At 41.1% G+C, this 21,270-nt stretch overlaps 3 protein-coding genes across 4 annotated transcripts; 1 reads left to right on the top strand and 2 right to left on the bottom strand.

Moving 5' to 3' along the window:
• Window positions 1-52: 52 nt before the first annotated feature.
• Window positions 53-7,819, bottom strand: tmem235b (transmembrane protein 235b). The gene is made up of 4 exons (XM_005721676.1): window positions 7,568-7,819; window positions 7,397-7,477; window positions 7,159-7,296; window positions 53-556 (listed from the first exon to the last, which is right to left on the bottom strand). The coding sequence occupies exons 1-4, from the start codon at window positions 7,743-7,745 to the stop codon at window positions 327-329; spliced, it is 627 nt and encodes a 208-aa protein (XP_005721733.1). The 5' UTR covers window positions 7,746-7,819; the 3' UTR covers window positions 53-326.
• Window positions 7,820-8,458: 639 nt separating this feature from the next.
• Window positions 8,459-13,991, bottom strand: birc5a (baculoviral IAP repeat containing 5a). Its single transcript, XM_005721675.2, has 4 exons — window positions 13,641-13,991; window positions 9,446-9,555; window positions 8,788-8,905; window positions 8,459-8,609 (listed from the first exon to the last, which is right to left on the bottom strand). The coding sequence occupies exons 1-4, from the start codon at window positions 13,746-13,748 to the stop codon at window positions 8,517-8,519; spliced, it is 429 nt and encodes a 142-aa protein (XP_005721732.1). The 5' UTR covers window positions 13,749-13,991; the 3' UTR covers window positions 8,459-8,516.
• A 160-nt stretch (window positions 13,992-14,151) lies between these two features.
• Window positions 14,152-19,073, top strand: faap100 (FA core complex associated protein 100). Of its 2 annotated transcripts, none has more exons than XM_005721674.1 (8): window positions 14,152-14,451; window positions 14,719-14,837; window positions 14,942-15,843; window positions 16,032-16,188; window positions 16,294-17,236; window positions 17,316-17,432; window positions 18,434-18,520; window positions 18,730-19,073. In XM_005721674.1, exons 1-8 carry the CDS (start codon window positions 14,296-14,298, stop codon window positions 18,844-18,846), a joined length of 2,598 nt encoding a protein of 865 aa, XP_005721731.1. In that variant the 5' UTR covers window positions 14,152-14,295; the 3' UTR covers window positions 18,847-19,073. The 2 variants fall into 2 exon arrangements, with proteins under 2 accessions (XP_005721731.1, XP_005721730.1); XM_005721673.1 differs by having other exon boundaries at window positions 16,029-16,188.
• The last annotated feature ends 2,197 nt before the right edge of the window (window positions 19,074-21,270 follow it).

Below are 21,270 nucleotides of genomic sequence, written 5' to 3'. Positions count from 1 at the left end.
AGTTTGGCACAACAGTATGATCAACAGATACACTCCGTGTATGAGGTGCAAATTCAACCCCCACCACAAGAGGGCGTTATTGGTCAAATGTAATTGACAGTATAAATCCGCCTCCTTACTTGGACCTCATCGTCAGAAAGTCAGAACTGCCCAAACTCAAGGAAAATAGATCCATAAAACAGTTCGCTCCACATCAATTTTTATAATAGCCTTTGGAGTCTGTGTGAAGGTAGAATCACACCACATCGTCATCCTTTCCTTTCTCTAGTATTCACACACAGTTCAGTTCTCATCTAGAACACCATAGGCCCACTGCACTGATTATGTTAGGCCATGATGGGACTGGTGTGCTGGAGCTTGGCCATTTGTGCAGCTGTAAGCAACAGTACTCCAGTGAGGAGCTCCAGGCCGTAGGAGAGCCAGGCTAGACCGAAGGACCAGCCGAAAGACGTGTGAATGTAGGCCAGACCCTCCTGACCCACCAGCCTCTCAGTCTCAGCCAGTGCCTGGTTCGAGTAAATGATGTAGAGACTGGCGCCGCACATAGTCAGCAGACCTGGAGATTCACACATATACACACAGGAAGAGGCAAGTAAGTTCAGGGTCTTCAGATTCAAAGAAGTCAAAACTGGTATATTTAAAGTATATAGTTAGAGCTGGATCAGGGAACTCTGAATCCTCCCTTTGTTTTGGCTGCTGGGGGCTTCCCATGCTGCAGTAAGTGTTTCTTCACTCACCTCTTTTCACAATATGTGGCTTTACACCACTCTGCATTTATTCATTATAGTTATTATTCATTTCTGACTCTCTTTCACAGAATGTATTTTGTCCCATCTTCCTCCCCTCACCCCCAACTGGTCGTGGCAGTTGGCTGCTCCTCCCTGAGCCTGGTTCTGCTGAAAGTTTCTTCCTGTTTAAAGGGAGTTTTTTCTTCGCACTATTGCCATGTGCTTGCTCATAGAGGGTCTGATTGTTGACATTTTCTCTGTATTATTTTAGGGTCTTTACATTACACTATAAAATACTTTGAGGTAACTGTTGTTGTGATTTGTATATTTATAAATAAAACTGCATTGAATTGAAAATTGAATCAGCTGAAAATAGTTTTTTAGTCCTAACACTACTTCTTTTGTCCCCCACTTGTCCAATTTCCCCAAGATTTTTGGAAACAGTACAAACCGTTCTCAGACATGCTGAATTTTTGGCTAATAGCTCTTTCAGAATCACCTCGTCGGTGCAAAAATACTATTTTATGTCTGTCAGAGAGTGTTATCGTTGGCATTTTTTGTAGATTGACTAAAGTAATGGGAACAAATTACATTCAACTGGTTTTGAAAAAGATTGCTCAAAACCATTTTTTGCTTCTTAGAAGCAAAAAAATAACTTAGATGAATGAGGGGTAGTTACTTTTTGTCCAGATTTAGTGTCACATTCACTTAACATTTTCTCCAACAAAATGTTTTCATCAGTGTGGCCAATTATGACATGAAAAATGATTGATTATTACTGAGAGGCCTTTTTGTCTAAATCGTCATACTGATTAGTTTTATGAGTTTTACTCTGAGCTGATAATAAATTCCCAATTTCTCTGCCCTTATTATAAAAGTTATGTTAACATCTAACTGACATTTCAGTGCTTGTAAAGAGCTCAGTCTCTGCAAAGCAAACAGGAGCTGTGATATCGACTGTATGAATTAGGAAATGAAACAGAAAGTTCAGACGTAGAGGAGAGGAGACAGATTAAACCCAGACTTTTAGCTCAATAGATAACCTGGGATTTAAGTTGGCTTCCTTTATGGAACTGAAAGCTTTGCATTTTCCTCGATCTCAAGTTTAACAAACTCAGAGTTTTCACCAAACCTGCATCCTGTATCAGGGTTCTGGGCGAGATAGATAAAGGAAATCCTTATTTGGATCTGCTATTAGTTTGGTTCCAGGTTTAGAGGTGACGATAAATTATATACCCTGTTGAGGAGAATAGCATTTTAGAAGCAAACACCTGCACAAGCTGGCATCGTACTTCAGCAATTCTGAAGCGGAAATGTGTTCTAGTCAGAGCTCTGTGCTGAGAGCTGAGAACGGTAACTCATGAAGCTGCCCAGAATCTCATATTATGAGACACAGGAACAGCACTGACGCATGGATTGTCTGTTATTCTACTCATCAGAGACTAGACTGAGACACACACACCCACACACACACACACACACACTGTTCCACAGTGTTGCTATTGGAAACCCTTTTAATTCTGACAGCTTGCTACTGGTTTTAAGGGGATGCAAATGAAGCTACCCAGGGCGGGACTAATAAAGATTTTATTACAATTACACCCCAAGGTGCAACAAACTAGGAATATGATGAGGAAACTGCATCTGACGCCTCATTTTTATGCACTTTGCCAAGAAACAAATAGAGAGACAGGAAATGATTGAACTGAAGCGCATATAGGAAAGACAACTTTTACCATAATAGAGATAAGGAAGTCAAGTAATGGAATAATTTTTCATCAGGTGTGTAATCAGTTTTAATGATTGAGCAGACAGCTAAAAGAATAAATAAAAAAAAATAGAAATAAAGAAATCAAATCAAAGATATATTTTATTCAGTGTAAAAACTATCGCTTTTCATTCTATCCTGTAACAGGACGTGAGTGTCACTGAAGTTTAGATTAGATTTAGTTAGAATAGGCATCTTAATGTCAAGTTGGTTCGCTTCTTTTGTTCGATATCTTAAGAGATTAATAGACTGTCTTGAATTTTTTTTTTTTACAGACATTAGACCAAATATTCACCAACTGATCGTGCAAAAATGAGAGTGCCTATGTAATAACACTAGTATCTGCTCAAATAACCACTTTTATTTGCCATCTTACAAATCGGGGGATTTATTGAAAAGAAACAGCTACTAAAGCCTTGAGGGACTTTTCATTTCTTTAGAGATTGCTACAAAAATGGTAAAATAGTTGCAGAGATGTATCGAAACATCTGCAAAGACATATAGAAATGCAGTAAATAAAGCAAAACAGAGTTGGTACAATTCTAATGAGTTGAAATGAAAGTCAATATTTGATACGATCACTTCAACATAACCCTTAAGCAGCTTTTTGCCCCTTGAAAGGCTTCTAGGAGTGATCCTTAAAGCTCTTTCTGAACTAAGAAGTTTCATTAATGTTTCAGGCCTACTTATTGAATGAACACATGGAAACTATTGACATTTGCTGGGGTGTTTGGGATTATTGTCATGCTGAAAAATGAACCCATTTCTAATTAAGATGTTTTCCAGATGGTGGATCAAAAGCTGATGATACATTTTTGCATTTAGAATTCCATCAGTTTTAAAAAGATCCTGAACACGACTAGCTGAAATGCAGCTCCAAACCATCATGTTTTACAGATCGCTATGGACACTCACTGTTGTACCTCTATCCTGACCTCCACCAAACAGATTGATGATTTTAACCAATGGCTGAAATTCATCACAACCTTTTTTCTTGTTTTTCTAACTTAAGAATGATTTCTTGACAGCCACCCTTACATTGAGCTCATTTCTGATGAGGCTTCATCAAGGGTCAGATACAAACCTCAGGTCCTGTGTCAGGTCTTTGCTGGATTTCCCCCCATTTTTTAATGACATGATTTTCAGTTTATTTAGTTTTTAGACCTGCCATTTCTTGTTTTGTCCTCCACTTGTCCAGTTTTGGAATTTTTTAAGGACACACTGCAAACCACGCTGAGATAGGCCAAGTTTTTAGTTAATATCTCTCTGTGAATCACTGCATTTCCTTCTCCATTTTTCATTGGTTCAGCTAGATTTAACAGAAACTGGAACAAAAGTTCCTTGTTAAATTGTTGTTTATTTGTAGCCACAACACTGTCTCAGTTAAGTATGTTTTTATGCTTGAATGATTCATAGATCAGTGTTATGTGGCTTAACAAATAAAAAACATTCCCCTGAAATTTTGAAGTTACGAGGATTGGACTGAAAATGAGTGAAAAAGCTGTCAATGTCCAAAGAAAAACTTTGAAAGGCCTTCAGAAAGCCTCAAGAACTGTTGCTCACGACCACTTTTTTAAAAAAATGACAAGAAAGTGTGAATGCTTGGATGCAAAATATTAAGAGTGGGTCAAGACTTACTACAGAAATGTTTCTGTTTTTAACCCCTCTTCTGCTGCTGAAGCATTTGTTTTAATGTCACATTCAGGCACTGCAAATCAGACAGCAACAGAATGCCATTCATAGTTATTTACTCATAAACACGGTTTGTATCCAGCACTGAAGCGCCGTTGCCATGGGGGTGTGTGTGCTCAGTCTGGCACAATGTTAAAGTGGGCGGTTAATGTAAACATCTGCACGAATGCCAAGGCCCGAGGCTTCTCAGGAGAACACTGCACTGAGATAACCAATATTAGCCGTTGGTAATTTTAATGTTTTGGTTGTGTTGTGCAAATGAACAATTAAAGACTTCATCCTGTAATATAGCAAAACTCTTGTTGTCTTCCTCATCACACTACGTTACAATCGTGTTCATAAATGCACTGCACGCTTACTAATGGGCTAACTCTAAAAATACTCCGACATTAAAAGTTAATTAAATGCTTACAACTAAGAGCAGCAGAGCGCCCAACGACAGAGCAGAGTGGCAAAATCGAGAGAGATTAAGAAATGCCCGGCTCGGAGGCTGAGGTCTTTTAAAAAGTCCGACAGTCAACAAGTTCACAAGATGACTCCAATCTAATTCAAGACTTTATTTTATTCCACACTTAACCATGTGCTGCTTGTTAAAGTGAGACTATGAAGAGTCTGTTTAAGTATGTGTTTGTCTATCACAAGGTCCCATTTATGGAGGTCATAAGGCGTTGGCAGAAGAGCGCCCAAGAGATCCAGAAGCTCAGGCAAGTCAAGAATAACTTAATTACTGGAAATAGCTAGATTAAGAGAATGGCATTAACAGTAATCTAACTATTTCACATTTACAGCTTTTTTGACCTACTAAACTAATAATCACTGTAGGTGCGTGATACATGACATCTTAACACTTTCTGTCTTAGTTGTGACCTGAATGCCACTTTTATTACAGTTTCCTGTTTTTTAGTTTTTCAGTTTTTTCTGTTATCGCCCGGCACAGATTCAATACACACCAAAAAGAAACAGCTCTGTGGTCTGTAACTGTTTAATTCAAAAGTCAAATGAGTAATTCAGCTCTAACTAAGCTATTCTTACTCAGATCATGTTCTGAATTTGGATCAGATAACCAGGTTCAACATTTTACATGGCGGCTGAAACATTTGGAATATCATCTTCGTCTTGTTTGTCTCTTTCACAACTGGGGTGTCTTAACACATGCCAGTTTGCTCCGGCCATCTTTTTGAGGCAAACGGTCCTCACTGATTAATGATGCGATGAGAACATATCAATTTCAGCAAACCCACTGAAGTTGAATTATAAAGCTTTAAAATTTAAGATGTGCTGAATTTGAAGCAGGAACAGTAGTTTAGGGGAGCAAAATCGAAAGATGTGTGCTAAAAGAGGCAGCCTGACCTTTAATCTGTGTAATTCATACAGTCATTGGCCATTTTGTTAGGTAAGCCTCTTCAAATGCTTGTTAGCGGAGGAGTCGGTTGATTGAGGGGCTGATGAAGAGGATGCAAAAGACCCACAGTGTAGACCTAATTATCTGGTCATGTAACAGCGACCTGATGCACACTGCATGGAGACATGGTCAAGACGACCTGCTGAAGTTCAAGCTGAGCATCAGAAAGAGGAAGAAAGGTGATTTAAGTCACTTTGAATGTGGCATAGTTGTTGTTGCCAGAGCAGCTGGTTCAGAAAACTGCTGATCTGCTGGGATTTTCATTCACAACCATCTCCAAGGTTTACAGAGACTGTATCAGTGGTTCAGGCTGCTGCTGTTGGTGTAATGTTGTCTGGATCATTTTTTGTTTTTGGCATGATCACAGTGTATCCATCTTCTATTGGCTGCTTCCAGCAGGATAAAGCATCATGTCACAAAGCTCAAATTATCTCAAACTGTTTTCTCAAACATGACAGTGACTTCACTGTATTCAAATGGCCTCCACACTCAGCAGATCTCAATCCAATAGAGCACCTTTGGGATGTGGTGGAACAGGAGAGTCTCATCATGGAAGTGCAGCCAACAAATCTGCAGCAACTTTGTGATGCTGTCATGTTAACATGGACCAAAAATCTCAGAGAAATGTTTCCAGCACGTTGTTGAATCTGTGCTCTGAAGGCATAATGAGGTGCAACGCAGTACTAGCAATTTGGGCCTAATGAAATGGCCATGGTTGTATACAGATACACAGACACGCTGTTACAAAACCACTGCGATTCCTTAATAACAGCACACCAATTCACATTTTCCCCTCCTGTCAGAAGTTAATTATTAATAAATGTTGCAGAGTTAATAATCACAAGTCAATCAAAACGATTCCCTAAGTAATGCTGTGTCGTTATTAAGACAGCTTACATTTCTGGAGTGAAGTTTTGCTTAAAGATAATTTTTTGGGGAGAGCAGTATCATCGTCAACATATGGTTACATGTAGTTTTTACTTAATTCCAAATGCGATGCATTTCATGTATGAATGAAAGAATTTCTATAGTCCGAATTTACTGCATAATACAGTGTTTATGAAAATAATGACAACTGCAATATAAAATTCTCATTGAAAGTAGATTTCTTAAAACCCATATCTGCTTGTAGTCCATTTATGTGTGCCACATATGAATCATGACCTGTATTTGTAATAGTTCTGTGGTCTAACTGACTCATGTGCAGGTCTCATGATGCCCAATAAACACGATGTGAAATTACAGACTGTATAAAAAGTACAAAGTGTTAGACGGACACGTTTGGGTGATTGATTGCGCAGTCTCTTTCGGATAGAGGGCTCCATTTTCAAGCTCTCTGGCCACACTGGCCTGTGGCAATTGTGTTTTAATGGATCAGAATTGAATGGAGGGTAAATGGATGCACTAAAACCCTTAGCAACTAAGTGTTTTCCGTTTTCACACACCGCAGTGCCCTCACAAAGCGGCTGACCTCACGCGTATTCAATACTCAGAGCTGGACATCTGGACCGATCTTCGTGGGTCTAAGGTTAAATAGATCAGAGTAAATAAAGTGAACCCGAACTTACTGCAGATGAAGAAGTACGACGCCGTGCCGGTGAGGAGGATCGGGCTACGAGCCAGGGAGCTGACCAATCCACAGATGCCTCCAAAGAGCAACAGAACCAGGCTGAAGGGAAGCATCACCACAATTGCACTGTGCATGTCTGGGTAGAAACAGATGGATTATGGAGCATCAGCGGAGTTATAGCTGCCTTGACAGTGAAAGTTCATTAGCAGAAAAGCTGGTGGTGTTTCTGGACTCACTCAGCATGCGCAGCTCGGTATCGGAGACCCCGGAGTAGTCAACTGTGAACGAGTCGATAGAGCCCGTGTGCATCTTCCCACCTGAATATCACATTTAACAACACGGTGATGTTGGTTGAGGGTTTAGATCTCAGCATTTAGAGGCAAAAGTTAAGAAAAGTGGCAGCCTACCTTCGTTGATGCTCCACAGTCCCGAGTGGGAGCTCATGTTCTCAAAGTCGCTGACATTCATGGGATTCATTTCTATAATGTACCAATAATCGGTGCCGAGGGAAGTGGCCAAAAAGGCAAAGCTTAGCATCCCGCAGATGCCAGCTGCGATAACGAAAGCGCCAAAAGATACCTTCATCTTGGACAGGTTAAGGTTTGAGACACGCGTGAAACTCGGTGGCTTCAGCTCATGCGTAACGGAGGTCTTCTGCTGTCGAGTGTGCTTTGGAGTGCTTTTACGCACTCATCACCGCCGGCTAAGTAATCAGGAAAAAATATCCCTCCCCAAAATCTTTCCAATCGGCTAATCAAATTGTTAAGGGGAATCGATATTCATTTCCGTTCTCAATTAATGAATGATCACACAGTAACAAAGAGATAAGAACCTGCCTGAGCAGCAGCAGCTTCTCTCTGGGAGGGACTCGGATTCACACTGAAACGCACACGTTTACGCAAAACATGGAGGGAGCAAATAGCGGGGAGTTAAGAGGCTGCACTCATTTGTGTTTGAGTAAAATACTTTAACCTCAATTTCAAGCTGTGGTATGGAGAAAGCTAGAGATGCAAAGGCTTATATAAATATAATCAAATCTAAATACATTATAAATAAAGCCAGACCTTTTGAGTGGAGGATTCATGTTGCTCTAACAGACTACATCTATATTAAAGACACCATAAATAATTATGTTACAGAATCAAATATTTATTGGATATCAGATTACATAAAAACAGAAAGTGTTAAAAGATAAACACACATACGTGAAAAAAGATGACATGAAGGCACACAAAGGAAACATAAAAATGAGTTTGGTGAGGAACAAGTCAATAATTCTGACAGCTACAATTATTCTCTCCATCTTTCTCAGACACACAAACGAGCTCATGTCATTCATCTGAATCTGTCGCTGTGTCACTCTTCTCCCATGGCCGTCTTGATGATGTCTGCTCGCCTCAGTTTGGCTGCCTCTTCAAACTTGGTGACGGCCTCATTACAAGATTTGTTCTGTGAGCAAAGGAGATCAACTGCAGATCAGTAATTAAGGCCTTGTTGTCATGGAAATAATTAGCAGACATTATTCTAGTCGGCAAAGTGTTCGCTCGTCAGACATATCCCAAAAAACTATTTAATAAATTGTTATTATACAAGACAACAGATTCGTGACTTCCTATAAAGAACGTACATTGATGAACTTGTGCCTCTCTTTCTGCAATCTGTAGAATTCCTCCACAGTCAGGTCTTCCACTTTTTTCTTCAGGGCAATGAAGTGGCAGGATGGCGAATGAGACTTGTGCTCCTTTCTGGCAAAAACAAGAGATAGATGGGAAAGTAAAGAGCTGTGGGCATGTAGTCACAAAGACTCCTAAATAATGCCACTGAAACACAAGTCTTGTTAATTATGACAATAAGAGTCAAAATGGGGGACCGGGGGTCACAGGCAAACTCTCGCACATTAAAGGAAAGGCTTATAGGAGTCAACAGCTGTTACTGGAGGAGAAAAACAAACAAAAAAATAATAAATCACCAAGCCTCACCGAACACTTGTGTCACCGGATCGCTCACATGTTTTTATTACGAGTGAGCCAAAAAGGGGGAAATAACCCAGGGTGAGCACAGATGGTTCTGAGCTGTCATAAAATGTTAGCAAAAATCACTTGGCAATAACTTTGACACCAATTTGGCAACATGTTTGAAGTTTGCTTAATAATACTGAAGACATGCTGGAGACATTATTAACGACTTGTAAAAACAAGAAGGGCTTAAATTTATGGAAGAAATTAACAACTATTGGGCAGTTTATTTTTTATTTCTGAGCCCAGTAATGTGATGTGTGCTCTTACTCTGGGTCATCCTCTGGCTCCCAGCCCTCCAGCTCTTTCAGGCAAAAGAAACACATGGCGATGTCTGGGCTGTTCTCTGAAGGTGTGTGAATGAAGCCGGCTTTAGCCATCTGCAGGTATAAATGAAGATGTCATGTTGCACAAAAAATAAAATAAAATTCATATACAGCTTTTCACACGTACCACTCGGGTTTATTTAATTAAAATGAGTCATTTAATATATTTATTACTCACTTTATTTTTTCTTTATTGTATGTCATCTAGACTTTAATTTATTGAGCTCCATACTCCATTATATTAATCTTTTGAGACTGTACTGTATAAGCTATTTGTTTTGTCATAACACTACTACTAGGGCTGGGCCATATTATACCGTTCACGGTAATACCGGTATAATGTTAGGCAACGATAGGAAAATGAAATATCGCGATAGAATGAGTAAAACGCGCATGCGCAGTGCCTTTGTTTTCATACGCACATGGCCGATTGTTGAGTGAAACAGATGAACCAGAATTGGTTTGTAAAAATGGTGCAACTTCAGTGATGTGGAACTGGTTTGGTGTTTGTCCGTCAGATACACGACAAAGCACGTTTTTTTGCAGAACATGCAAGCGGCCGTCGTTATTGTTGTATTTGTCGGACTAAGATGCTCTTAAATCTGGGAGTAATCTGGGTCCTAAACTCCGTATCGTTCAGGTCAAACGAACACTGCAGCATCACTGAGCGTTAAAAACTGTCTAAATTCTTTCATCTTTAATAAAACGATCAGCATTGCTGCTTAACCAGGTGAAACTATGGAGTTTAACTTCCAGGCATCCATGAAAACAAAATGTATTATATTTAACGGAGTTAGAAGTTAGCAGGAAGCTAGCGGAAGTTAGCTCGCTAGTTACCTAAGCATGATATTGCATGTTCTGACTGAGAGATTTCTGAAAAAAATCAAACGTACAGCTCTGCTATCACGTCCAACATAAATGAAGACAGGAAACTAAACAGCAGTGACGTTTGTAGGGTTACTGAAGTTGGGCTAGCTGGTATATAATGATGTGCTACGTGATCGCTAGCGACACAGCTATGTTAGCATAACATAAACAGTGAAGCTGGAGGACGAACACTAACACTTTTCCACTTATAAAAGTTAACGTTAAAGTTCCTGATAGTTAGAGACAAATGCAATCGCATGGCAGGATGCTGTAAACGGACCAAACTTCAGTCAGGAGAACAACTGAGATAATCCATCCACAATACGAGGTTAGTCATTAATATACTGCAACAACATGGGAATAGAGCAGAATTCATTCATTAATAAATCAATGGTACAGAAGTGGAGGAAGCAAGAAGAATGAGTTTAATAAAGTTTGATTTATCTGACTGCTTTGTTTCGCTTAATGTGCCTTATAATCCCGTGCACCTTATGGTCCGAAAAATACGTACTGCACACTGCAGTTTAATGTTGCAAAGCACCGCTTTTTAACTTCAGTGGATATTATACATGGTTATGCTCAGGATATGTCAGCCCATTTCTACTGGAAATGCCTTTTGGTTAAACTTTCAGCAAGGAATTTGCATTTGCACTGTTACATTTTTATAAAGCTTTAATGTACATAAAAACCAGCTTCTTGTTTAAGTGAAAATAAATGGAAGGTTGTCTTTTTGCGCTAGTAATATCGTGGAGTTGTATTTTGTCTCGCATCAATTATATCGTCAGTTATATCGTTATCGCAAATTTTCAAATATATATCGTGATAAATATTTTTGGCCATATCGCCCTGCTCTAACTACTACTACAAATAATAATGACAACAACAACTACTGACAGCAGCATTAACTCAAATAACCAGTCATTACAAATGTAGTATGCAGAGGCGCATCTCCGAACACACAACACATTGAACCTTGAAGCAGATGGGCTCCAGCAGCAGAAGACCACACTGGGTGCCTCTCCTGTCAGCTAAGAACATGAAACTGAGTTGCAGTTCGCAGAGGCTCATTAAAATCTTTGCTATAAAGTCTCAGTATCTGTTGTGGTATTCAGATCTCAGTGTCAGAATTTGGCATAAACAACATAGAAGCCTTATGCCTCCTGTCAACAGTTCAGGTATGTGGGATATCTTCTTGGCTGACTTCGGGCCCTTTACTACCAACTGAGCGTCATTTAGGCAACACCACAGGCAACTGATTATTGTTCCTGTCAATGTCCAGCGCTTTAGAACCACTGATGGCTACATCCAAAAGGCTAACCCACCATGTCACAAGGCTTGAATTGCGTAAAGCTGTTTTTTTGAGCTTGACAGCGAGTTCACTGTACTCAAATGGCCTCCACAGTCACCAGATCTCAATCCAGTGGAGAGATTTTGGGATGTGGTGGATGCATCATGGATGTGAAGTCTACAAATATGCTATCATGTCAATAGGAACCAAAATCTCTGAATGTTTCCCGCACTTGGTTGAATCTGTACCACGAAGAGTTAAAACAACTTTGAAGGCAAAAGGGGGCCCAACGCGATAGTAGCAACTTGTACCTAATAAATTGACAGTACATGTCCATAGTGATGTGACGTTCTGTATCGAGGCTTCAAAGCTTGTGTCGAGTAATTTAGGGGGTGTTTCCGCGATGCGCGTATCGAGGCTTGCTTCATTTATGGGAGGAGCTGAAAATGATGACGTCCGAAGCCTCGCTGCCCGGCTGTACCAGGTGACTGGTTCGTGAAGTGGTTCGAACTTTGCCGCGAGCTATGACAGAGATGTAAACCCCTCAGACTTCATTCAAAATGTAGGTGTTTGATGGAGAGTTGCGGTTAGTGAGAGTTTGGAGACAGTTTGGAGGTTTATGAGAGAAAGTCAGGAGAGAATGGATCCAGCTAAGAAGAGGAGGATGTCCTCCCCTGTGTGGGAACATTTTGATTTTATTCCTCCCAACAAGGTATGTAAATTTCTACAGAAGATGTATTTTCATAATACTGATGGTGCAATACAATTTATGTTAAGCTGTCTGTACTTTTGTACAAGGTGAAGTGTTTGCTATGTGCCAGGGAGCTGGGATATAACAACAACACCTCATCCATGCTTAGGCACTACAGAGCTTTGCATGAGAATAAGGGTAACGCCGATTGAGGAGCAAGACCAGGTGAGCCATCAAATGTCATGATAATATAGCATGCTGTAATGTTACTAAATGATATAACAATATTATACAACTGTAATAAGTTACGTGTGTGATTTTATATTTGTGCTTTGTCTTTATTGTCTTTCCTCAGGAGAACAATCTCAAATAGATGAAGACCTGGTTAGCATGGTGATTGAGGACTCCCAGCCATTTAGCATTGTGGATGACAAAGGATTTAAAAGATTTGTTAAATCATTAAATCCTAGCTATGTTCTCCCCACTAAAAAGGTCATAAAAGCAGTGAAAATGTAGTTTTTATAGAATAAAATGTGAACAGGCAGGACTGAGGCTCAAAGCCTGTAGCTGTCCATACCTCAACATTACAAAAGCACAACCGCTGTCCACACCTCACCTCACAGTAAATGATCATTTCCATTTTAAGCATTTCCAAATAATCATTTTCCATACTGCCAGTATAAATATACACAGTATACTTCCATCACTACAATATACATGTTTTACACACTCCTTTTGTTGTTGACATTTACAGGCTGTGTGCAAAAGGCCACACTCTTCAAATTCATGCCAACTAATATTTTTACGTCCAGTAGGTGTCCTACTAGAGCAAATGAAGCTTCAAGAAGCTTTGCACTGGGGTGAACCAATTGGATGAAGAGCTTCAGTGCTTCGTGAAGCTTCATCTGCCCATCACTACATGCCCATTACTATTTAAATTTAAGCAGTTTTAATTGAAAAAAAAATTAACTCGGATGAATCAACAAGGAAAACAATAGATCCTTGCAGTTAATGTGTCGGTTTCAGCGCGTTAAATGTGAGGATTTGTCGTAAATTGAGTACATTTAGGTTTAGGGACTAGGAGCCAAAACAAGTGTGTATTTAGGCATACAGATGGGGAGTCAGAAGATTTGTATTTCATTTAAATCTACAGCTAAACCAGAGTTTAGCTAGATTGTATTTCATCTGAGCTGCTTTTCTTTTTGCTTTCACGCCAGCTGCTGTTGTACTGTTAGCATGTCAACAGTAAGGCGTCGCTCACCGTTTCCAACCTTAGTTTAAACGTTAACTCACGTTTTCCGGCGTGCACTTGCAGTCTTCGTCGAATGGCCACCCCTCATAAGTTTTTAACCTATTCTCCAAAAAATACATTTTGATGTTTTCCTCGTTGTATGGATCCATTGTATTCACTGTCGCACGAACCCGTGAGCTAAACTACAGAGCCTTTTCAAATTTCGACGACACTTCAATTCGGCTGTTTTGATTGGTTGCCCACCTTCTTCGTGTGTATATTAGTTAATCGTATGAGCACAAGAGCGCCATCATGTGTTCTTGACCGAGATAAAAAAATAAGGAAATTTATTAGACAAATGCGCTCAAACTACGTTTAAAATTTGACTCAACTTTATTTAAATAACAAAACAAAACTTGCTCTAATTCATTACTCTCTACCTTCTACGTGAGCACGAGTCAACCTTAAGTTCAAGCATCCGTTATACTTGCGTCCCACTTCCGCTTTGTGGTCATGGGCAATGTAGTTCATTACGTTTATTGGTCGAAAGCACAACGCGCGGAACTTTGTGAGACAGTGTCACATCCTCTGTCAACAACCGGTTCACATAACCTCACATTAGCATCCCTCACTGAGCTGATAGTACCATTAAAGTGAGCTTAACGTGATATATGCTCATTCAGCGGCTTCTTCTTCTTCGCCTCCCGGGTCCAGGTTATGGAGGGACGGTGTGCTGTCGAGACTTGGGCACAGTTTGGGTTTTCGGGAGGATCTTATAAAGTGAAGATCCTCTGTGGTTTCGGAACAGATGTTTTAATCTGCACTGGCACTGAAGAGATCTACGTGTTCAGTAAACGTGAGAGGAAAATCACGGCAAGTATCCGATTTACATGTATCAGACACAGATAAATAGATATAGATCTATGTACTTTATTTATCCCACACTGGGGAAAGTCACTTGTTACAACACCACAAGGGTCAGAAAGCAAAAAAGTTAACTAGAGATATATTAGGGAAAAAAAGATACTAATAAATCTAGATATCAATCAAATATTAGGCTATACTAAGACATAAGCTACACTGCAGGGCATATCTCTGGATTAACCATACTGTGTGTTGCTTCGTATTGTGCTGTTGCAGACTGTCCTCCTATTACCTGCTGCTGTTAATGACCTGGTTGGAAACCAGGACAAGCAGCTAATCTATGTTGCATGCAGGAGTGGAGTTTACCGTGTAAACTTACAGTTTCTGCTACACAGGTATGAACCCTCATAGTTAGATTTCAGTAAACCTTTTTTAATTAATGCTGTTATTTCAACTCTGCTAAATTGCTCTTATGTAATATGACATTTCTCCTCTGCAGGGATCAAAGCTCTCAAGCTGATGCATCCTCCAGTCCAGCTGAGCTGAAAATCTCCCAAGAGTGTCTCGTTGTTGGAGCAGATGAAGTGTCATCTCTGCTCCTCGTTGGCTCTGTGCTCCTGACCCTTTGCCAGAGAGATGCCTCCTGGCTGCTGACTTTGTACAAAACGCCAAAGCAAACGGCATCTACTAGCCACAAGGAGTTTGGCTCGTTCAATCTGCCGGTGGTCTCAGCTGTGGACTGTGGCGCTGCTGAGTCAAATAGAGGACCAAGAAAGGGCTCTGTGCTAATTTGCATCCATTCGGGTGATGTAGAGGCATCATCTCCCTCCAATGCTTCTGCAGAGTCAACTGTAGCTCAAGACCACTTCCACCTGGAGCCTCTCCTCTTCAAACTGTTATTTGGAGTTGAAGCCGCCCTTGCCAAATCTCCAGTCATCCTTTGCGGCCTGCCAGACGGGCGCCTGTGTTTCCTTCCTCTGCGTCTCCCGGGATCGTGCCTTCGAGTCCTGCACAGCCTGGAGCAGCCGGTTTGTTTTGTCGGTGCATCTGTTGTCACGGAAACGGGTCACGCACAGTGCTTGGTGGCGGCGGGCGAACAAGGCAGAGTGGCACTGATCAAGACTGACAAGGCAGGCCCAGAGGGGGGAAGCGCTGTGGCTGCTTTTACTGAGGGGTGTGTACCAGGGCCTGTATGGTGCGGCTGCATGGATAAAAGCTGTTTTTACTACAGCACTGGTGCAGATCTGCTCCGACTGGATCTGTTGGAGGGATCGTTTGCGAGAGAAAGCAAAGAAAGAGGGGAAGAGACATCTGGGATGACAGCGGCCGCCCTCCAGAGCCCCAGCAGTTTAAATGTGTGCAGAGTCATCGCCCTGGCTGAGCCTGCATGCAGCACTGCGGGTGAGCAGAATAGACGTGCTGACTTTGAATGGATTTATTATAAGTTCAGCTTCAATGTGCTCTTCAAGTTAGGAAACAGGAAAATGCACAGGTTCTACATGTTGTGCACTCATGTAATTCTGTCTTGTATTCTAATTTAAACTCTCAAACTATTTTTCCTAACTCTAAAAATGCTTCATGCACAGCAGGTGATGTACAGCTGCTTGGAGTGTCTGCCAGAGGGCAGCTCCAGAGGATCTGCTTACCTGCGGGGAGGGTGGATGAAGGATCGTCTAAGCTTCCTTCCACACAGGTGTCCCGCAGTGTCAGGGACCTCCTGTCTGCCATCGGGGATGTTTGTGAGAGGTATGCCCGTCAAGTATTTGATCGGGTGTGAAAGACGACATTTAAATAAAACACAGCGAAGATCTGTAAATATATATGTGATTTTCTTTTGCTTTCTTCATATAGAGCATCAGTGCTGAAAACAGTCATCAAATCCAAAAACCAGTTTCTGAGGCTTCTGAATCACGCCGTCAGCGTCAGTTTCCTGCTGATGGCAGACACAACTACTGATCTTCCAATTAAGGAGAAACCAATCAGATGTCATTTCGAGACTAGCTGGAGCAGACTGCTTCAGAAAGACTCCTTGAGCCTTGTGTGTTTCCTGCATAATTCAAGTCCATTTGTCCTGGAACGAGGCTGGATGCTGAGCATTACGGTGTCCCCTCTGTCTTATTCTTCCTCCCCAGCAGGAGAAAGCTCCTCCACTAATTTTTCATTCCCGTTTCACGACCTCCGTCCGGGGCAAACATTCGAAGCGTCTCTGCCTATCGCAGCTGCAGGTGATGCATCTTTCCCCATGACTGTGAGCTGCTCGCTCATCTTCTCGCTCTCGAGTCTTCTGGGAGAGGAGGAGGTGGCGGCGAGCTTTGCAGGCTTGCAGAGCAGCTGTATCAGTTTGCCCCTGTCCACACTGACAGTGGACTGGCTGCATGCTCTGCAGCTAAACAGTCCCACAGCTACTCATAAGATGGCCACAGTTCAGCCCAGCAGCGCCGCAGCAGATAGCATCCAGACCTTTTTAAGCTCGCGCCAGCTCAGGTGCAGCGGTAGAACGAACAGAGGAGGAGAAAGTGCTGCAAAGCCTGAGCCTGAGAAGTATTCAGCAAGCGTATGGGTGTCATCAGAGATAGTGAGGGATACGCTGAAGCCAAAAAAGAGTTCAAATTTGGATGCCAAAGAGTCAATACGAGACCCCGAAGATCTCTGCCTGTCTTTGCTTGAGCGACTGTTGTCTGAAGATACTGAAGGAGTGAAGATGGGTTGCCAAGGAGACAAGATTGCTTTGAGCACCTCAGTGGCCCACGCTCGTGGTCCAAACGGAGCGGCAATGAAACTGTCAGTGAAAGAGGTGAATCGTTATCTAATATGATATAATCATATATTGGTATGTTTTATATCCTCATCGTCAATGCTCCTTTATTCTCCAGATAAACGTGGGGGAGGAGGAGAGCACAGACAAGGAGGCTACAATCGAGGTTCAGATCGAGAGCTCATCTTTAGCAGCGGTGTGTGGCCTGCACCATGCTGTGCTGCGCCGGATCCAGGTCCAGAACACACTTATATAACATAAGCTAATTTCTGGCTAAACTTAGGTAGTTGCAGATTTTGAATATTTTGCATTCTTCTTTTTTAATGTAAAACTGTACAGATGTATAACAGAGATGTCAAACTCACTTCACATCAAGGGCCACACTATTTGATCTTAAGTGGGCCAGCCCAATCAAACTCCCATTTCTGTCATTGTAAAGTAGTTTAACTGCACATTTAATCCCAGAGATATGCTAATATAAGAAAAAGAAGTACAACTTCAATATTATCCCAGTTTTTCTGCATGATAGGGAAACGCTGCTGTAGCAAAGGAAAGAAATCTTTCAGTGTGACTATAAGGGGATAAAATGTAAGACATTAACAGAAAAGCTTCTGGTTGCTGATTGGCCCAACTGTTCTCCAATTATAAAGCAGATAGTTTTTGTTAATTCACAGAAAATGTCCTATTTTATTTTATTTCTTTTACCATGGACACAAGAATTCAATATTTATCTCCTCTTTCAGCTTTGCCAAACATGTCTAGATGGGCCGGATTGGAGTCTTATGTTTGACACCACTGATGCAGAACATACTGCTAGACTTTTGTGATACGTGCAAATTTGCCATTCCACCTTCCAGCCACTTGAATTGGCATAAATAGAAGGAGCGTAAAAATAGCGGCTCCCTAGTGCAGTGGTTCACATGTTGGCCTAACAAGCGAAAGATCCCCCGCTTCGATTCCAGGAGGAGACACAAATCCTTTGGGAAGGGGAGGGGAGGGCTGCATCAGGGAGGACGTCCAGCCTCACAAACACACTAAGCTACTCGCAAATGCAGGAGAGCTGCGAGTCAGTGCTATGACATGGAAACTGGGACGATTCTTTTAACGTGTGCTGCAAACAGTGTGGTCGGTTTAAAAGAAGCGTTATCGTGTCTTTGGGCTTGAGAACAACGCTTCATGTTTCTGTTTTACTTGAAATTCTTTAGGTTTGAATTTTTCCTCTGCTCCTCGACACAGACTCTGCTGCAGAGCGCCACAGAGAAAGCCGCCTCTACAAAGAATGTCCAGATTTTAGGATTAAGACGGGCGCTGCAGCGTGCCGAGGTAAGTGGGCCCGCGCTTGACGATTAATCCCATTAATGTCAAAGCCCTCCGTATCATTAAATACACGTAATTATCCAGCTATTTTCTCTTAGTTCAATTAATTGATTAGCAAGACTTTAGAGCTTTTGAGGGCTTGGGATGTCTGTAAGTGTGTTAAGATTAAAGCTCGTCTGTGTTTTTTGTTTCATGTGTCCTCTGTGCGTTAACAGATCCAGCAAAGTCAGATCTCAGGAGCCTTTGGTGAGGTCGTGTCCACAGTGCAGAGAGATCGGCTGCTTCTCAGTGTTTACCAAGAACTCAGACGAAATCCTCTGCTCATAGTGTAACACCTACACAGCTGCCCTCGCTTGTTTGGTGTTGTTGCGTAATCTGACTTTGCTGCCAGCCCTTTCACAGTGCAAAGCACATGTAATACTTTAGACTGTAAGATGGTTTCTATATGACATTTTACAGTATATTTTGATTTTGAAGAGGTTATAATTTGGTGATGTCTAATAATAAAGTTTCTCTTGTTTTTTCACATGACAATAAATTCAGTGAAGTATTTCTGTAACTTTGCTCCTGTTTGTGTTTATACTCATGTAACTGTTTTAGTTTCCAAGTATTAATATTTTACTACACAACCTCCAAACAGGACTCGGTGCAAAATGTACATTTAAAACAACACAATACTGTGCATGTTACTTTAACCCTAAGTATAGTTTCCCAGATGGCTGCTCCTCCCTGAGCCTGGCTGTGTCAGAGATTTCTTCCTGTTAAAAGGGAGTTTTTGCTTCCCACTGTTGCCAAGCGCTTGCTCATAATGGGTTTAAAATTGTATAAAGACCACATAATTTGACAAGCTCCAGAACTGTCTTACAGGTGGATTTTTCCAGTCTCCTGATATTTCAGGTGTGTGTGTGACACAGTCACTACATTGGACACTTTATTAGGCACACCTTGCTAGTTGATTGGGTTAATTAACCCCTCTTTTAACTTCCATGCTTTCATGTTGCTTAAGCCAAACTCTGACTCTACCAGATGTCACAGCAGAAATTCACATTCATCAGACCAGGTAACATCTTTCTAGCCTGATATTGCCCTATTTTGTTGAGTCCATGTGATTTGCAGCGTCAGTTTCCTGTAACTAGCTGACAGGAGTGGCACCGGTGCCGTCTTCTGCTGTTCGTCTTCTTCGAGGTCTGCTGTGCATTCAGAGATGCTCTTCTGCGTAGCTTGGTTGTAACGGGTGGTTATTTGAGTTAATTTTGTTGTTGGTGAAGCAGTTTGGTCTGACATCAAGAAGGCATTTTCACCTAGAGAACTGCCGCACACTGGATATTTTCTATTTTTCAGACCTTTCCCTGTAAACACTAATGATGGTTTTGCACCAGTAGATCAACAATTTTTAAGATAGTCAGAGGAGCCTGTCTGACACCAACAACCATGGCACATTCAAAGTCACTTAAATCACCTTTCCTCCCCATTCTGATACTCGGTTTGAACTTTGTCAGGTCATCTTGACCATGTCTACATACCTAAATTCACTGGGTTTCTGTCATGTGATTGGCTGTTAGATATTCTGTTTAGTGTAGGATCTGATGCGTTGTGCTTGAACATGGAATAAACATGGAACAGACAACTGATAGATTTCAGTATCATTATGTTTTCAGCCAATCATTTAATCCACTGCAGAAAAAACACATTCCTGATATGTTTATGTGTGGAAAGTTATCTGAGGAAAAAGTTGCCTATGCCTTTCTCAGCATTTTGCGATGGATTGTACATTTTGGACATAAAATGGGTAATCACAGCCATTTTAACTGACACTATAATAATTGCAGGGACTGAATGTTCTTGTGATGGATAAGCTTCCTAAACCTGGTCAGGGAGATGCAAGTCATTGAATGTTATTAGCGATCTACATTAACTGTCCCTTTAATTGCCCGAGACATGGAGCAATTTCTGTTTTAAAGCTCCGATGAGTTTTTAATATACAGACTCACACAGTCAGTACAGTGATTACAAACAGTTTACATCACTGCAATAAAACAGACTTCTAATGGATACAAACCGCAGAATAGTAATTGAGTTTAAATGCAATTATTTTTAATAACTTCATAGTTACTCATTTGTAGACCTTGCTGTGAGCGCTATGATATGAAGAACTCAGTCTAAGAAGTGAATCTTAGTGGTTAATTTTTCTTAATGTAGACCAGACAGAGAGAAAATTAAAAGGACTGCACAGGATTGCATTTTTTTATTATGTTGAAAACTTGTTTTGTTTATTTTTTCTTAGTCTGTATCATTTCTGTACCCACACTTCAGGCTTCAGCCTCCTGTGGCTCTGAACTGGATGAGTGGAAGAGAATGGATGGATCAGTCATTTCTATATTTTACTTTTCTCTAGGACTAGCACAAGAAAAAGGCACACAAATGTACATTTGGAAACTAAAATACTTAGCACTTAGCAGATATTTAAATTACAGAGGTTTTTCTGTGTGAGTGGATCAGGCACCATGTCCTGCTGTTTTCCCCTCACCTGCTGCAGGTAACACAGTACTTCTACAGGTGAAGCCTTAGTGTCACTGGCTTCTTTTTTAGGTTCAATCATAATGAAAAGGTGACTCCTAACCAGACTAGTCCTAATTAGGGATGGGTATCGTTTAGGTTTTATCCGATACCGGTGCCAAATCGGTACTTTTGAAACGGTGCCGGTGCTCAAACGGTGCTCAAACCGGTGCTTAAAGAATGGAGAACACAAAATTGGT

The sequence above is a fragment of the Pundamilia nyererei genome, unplaced genomic scaffold (genome assembly GCF_000239375.1).
Source record: "Pundamilia nyererei isolate P.nyererei 1_Seehausen unplaced genomic scaffold, PunNye1.0 scaffold00005, whole genome shotgun sequence".
Classification (NCBI taxonomy): domain Eukaryota; kingdom Metazoa; phylum Chordata; class Actinopteri; order Cichliformes; family Cichlidae; genus Pundamilia; species Pundamilia nyererei.
Note: the sequence above shows the minus strand (reverse complement) of the source record. Positions and strands in the feature narration are given on the sequence as shown.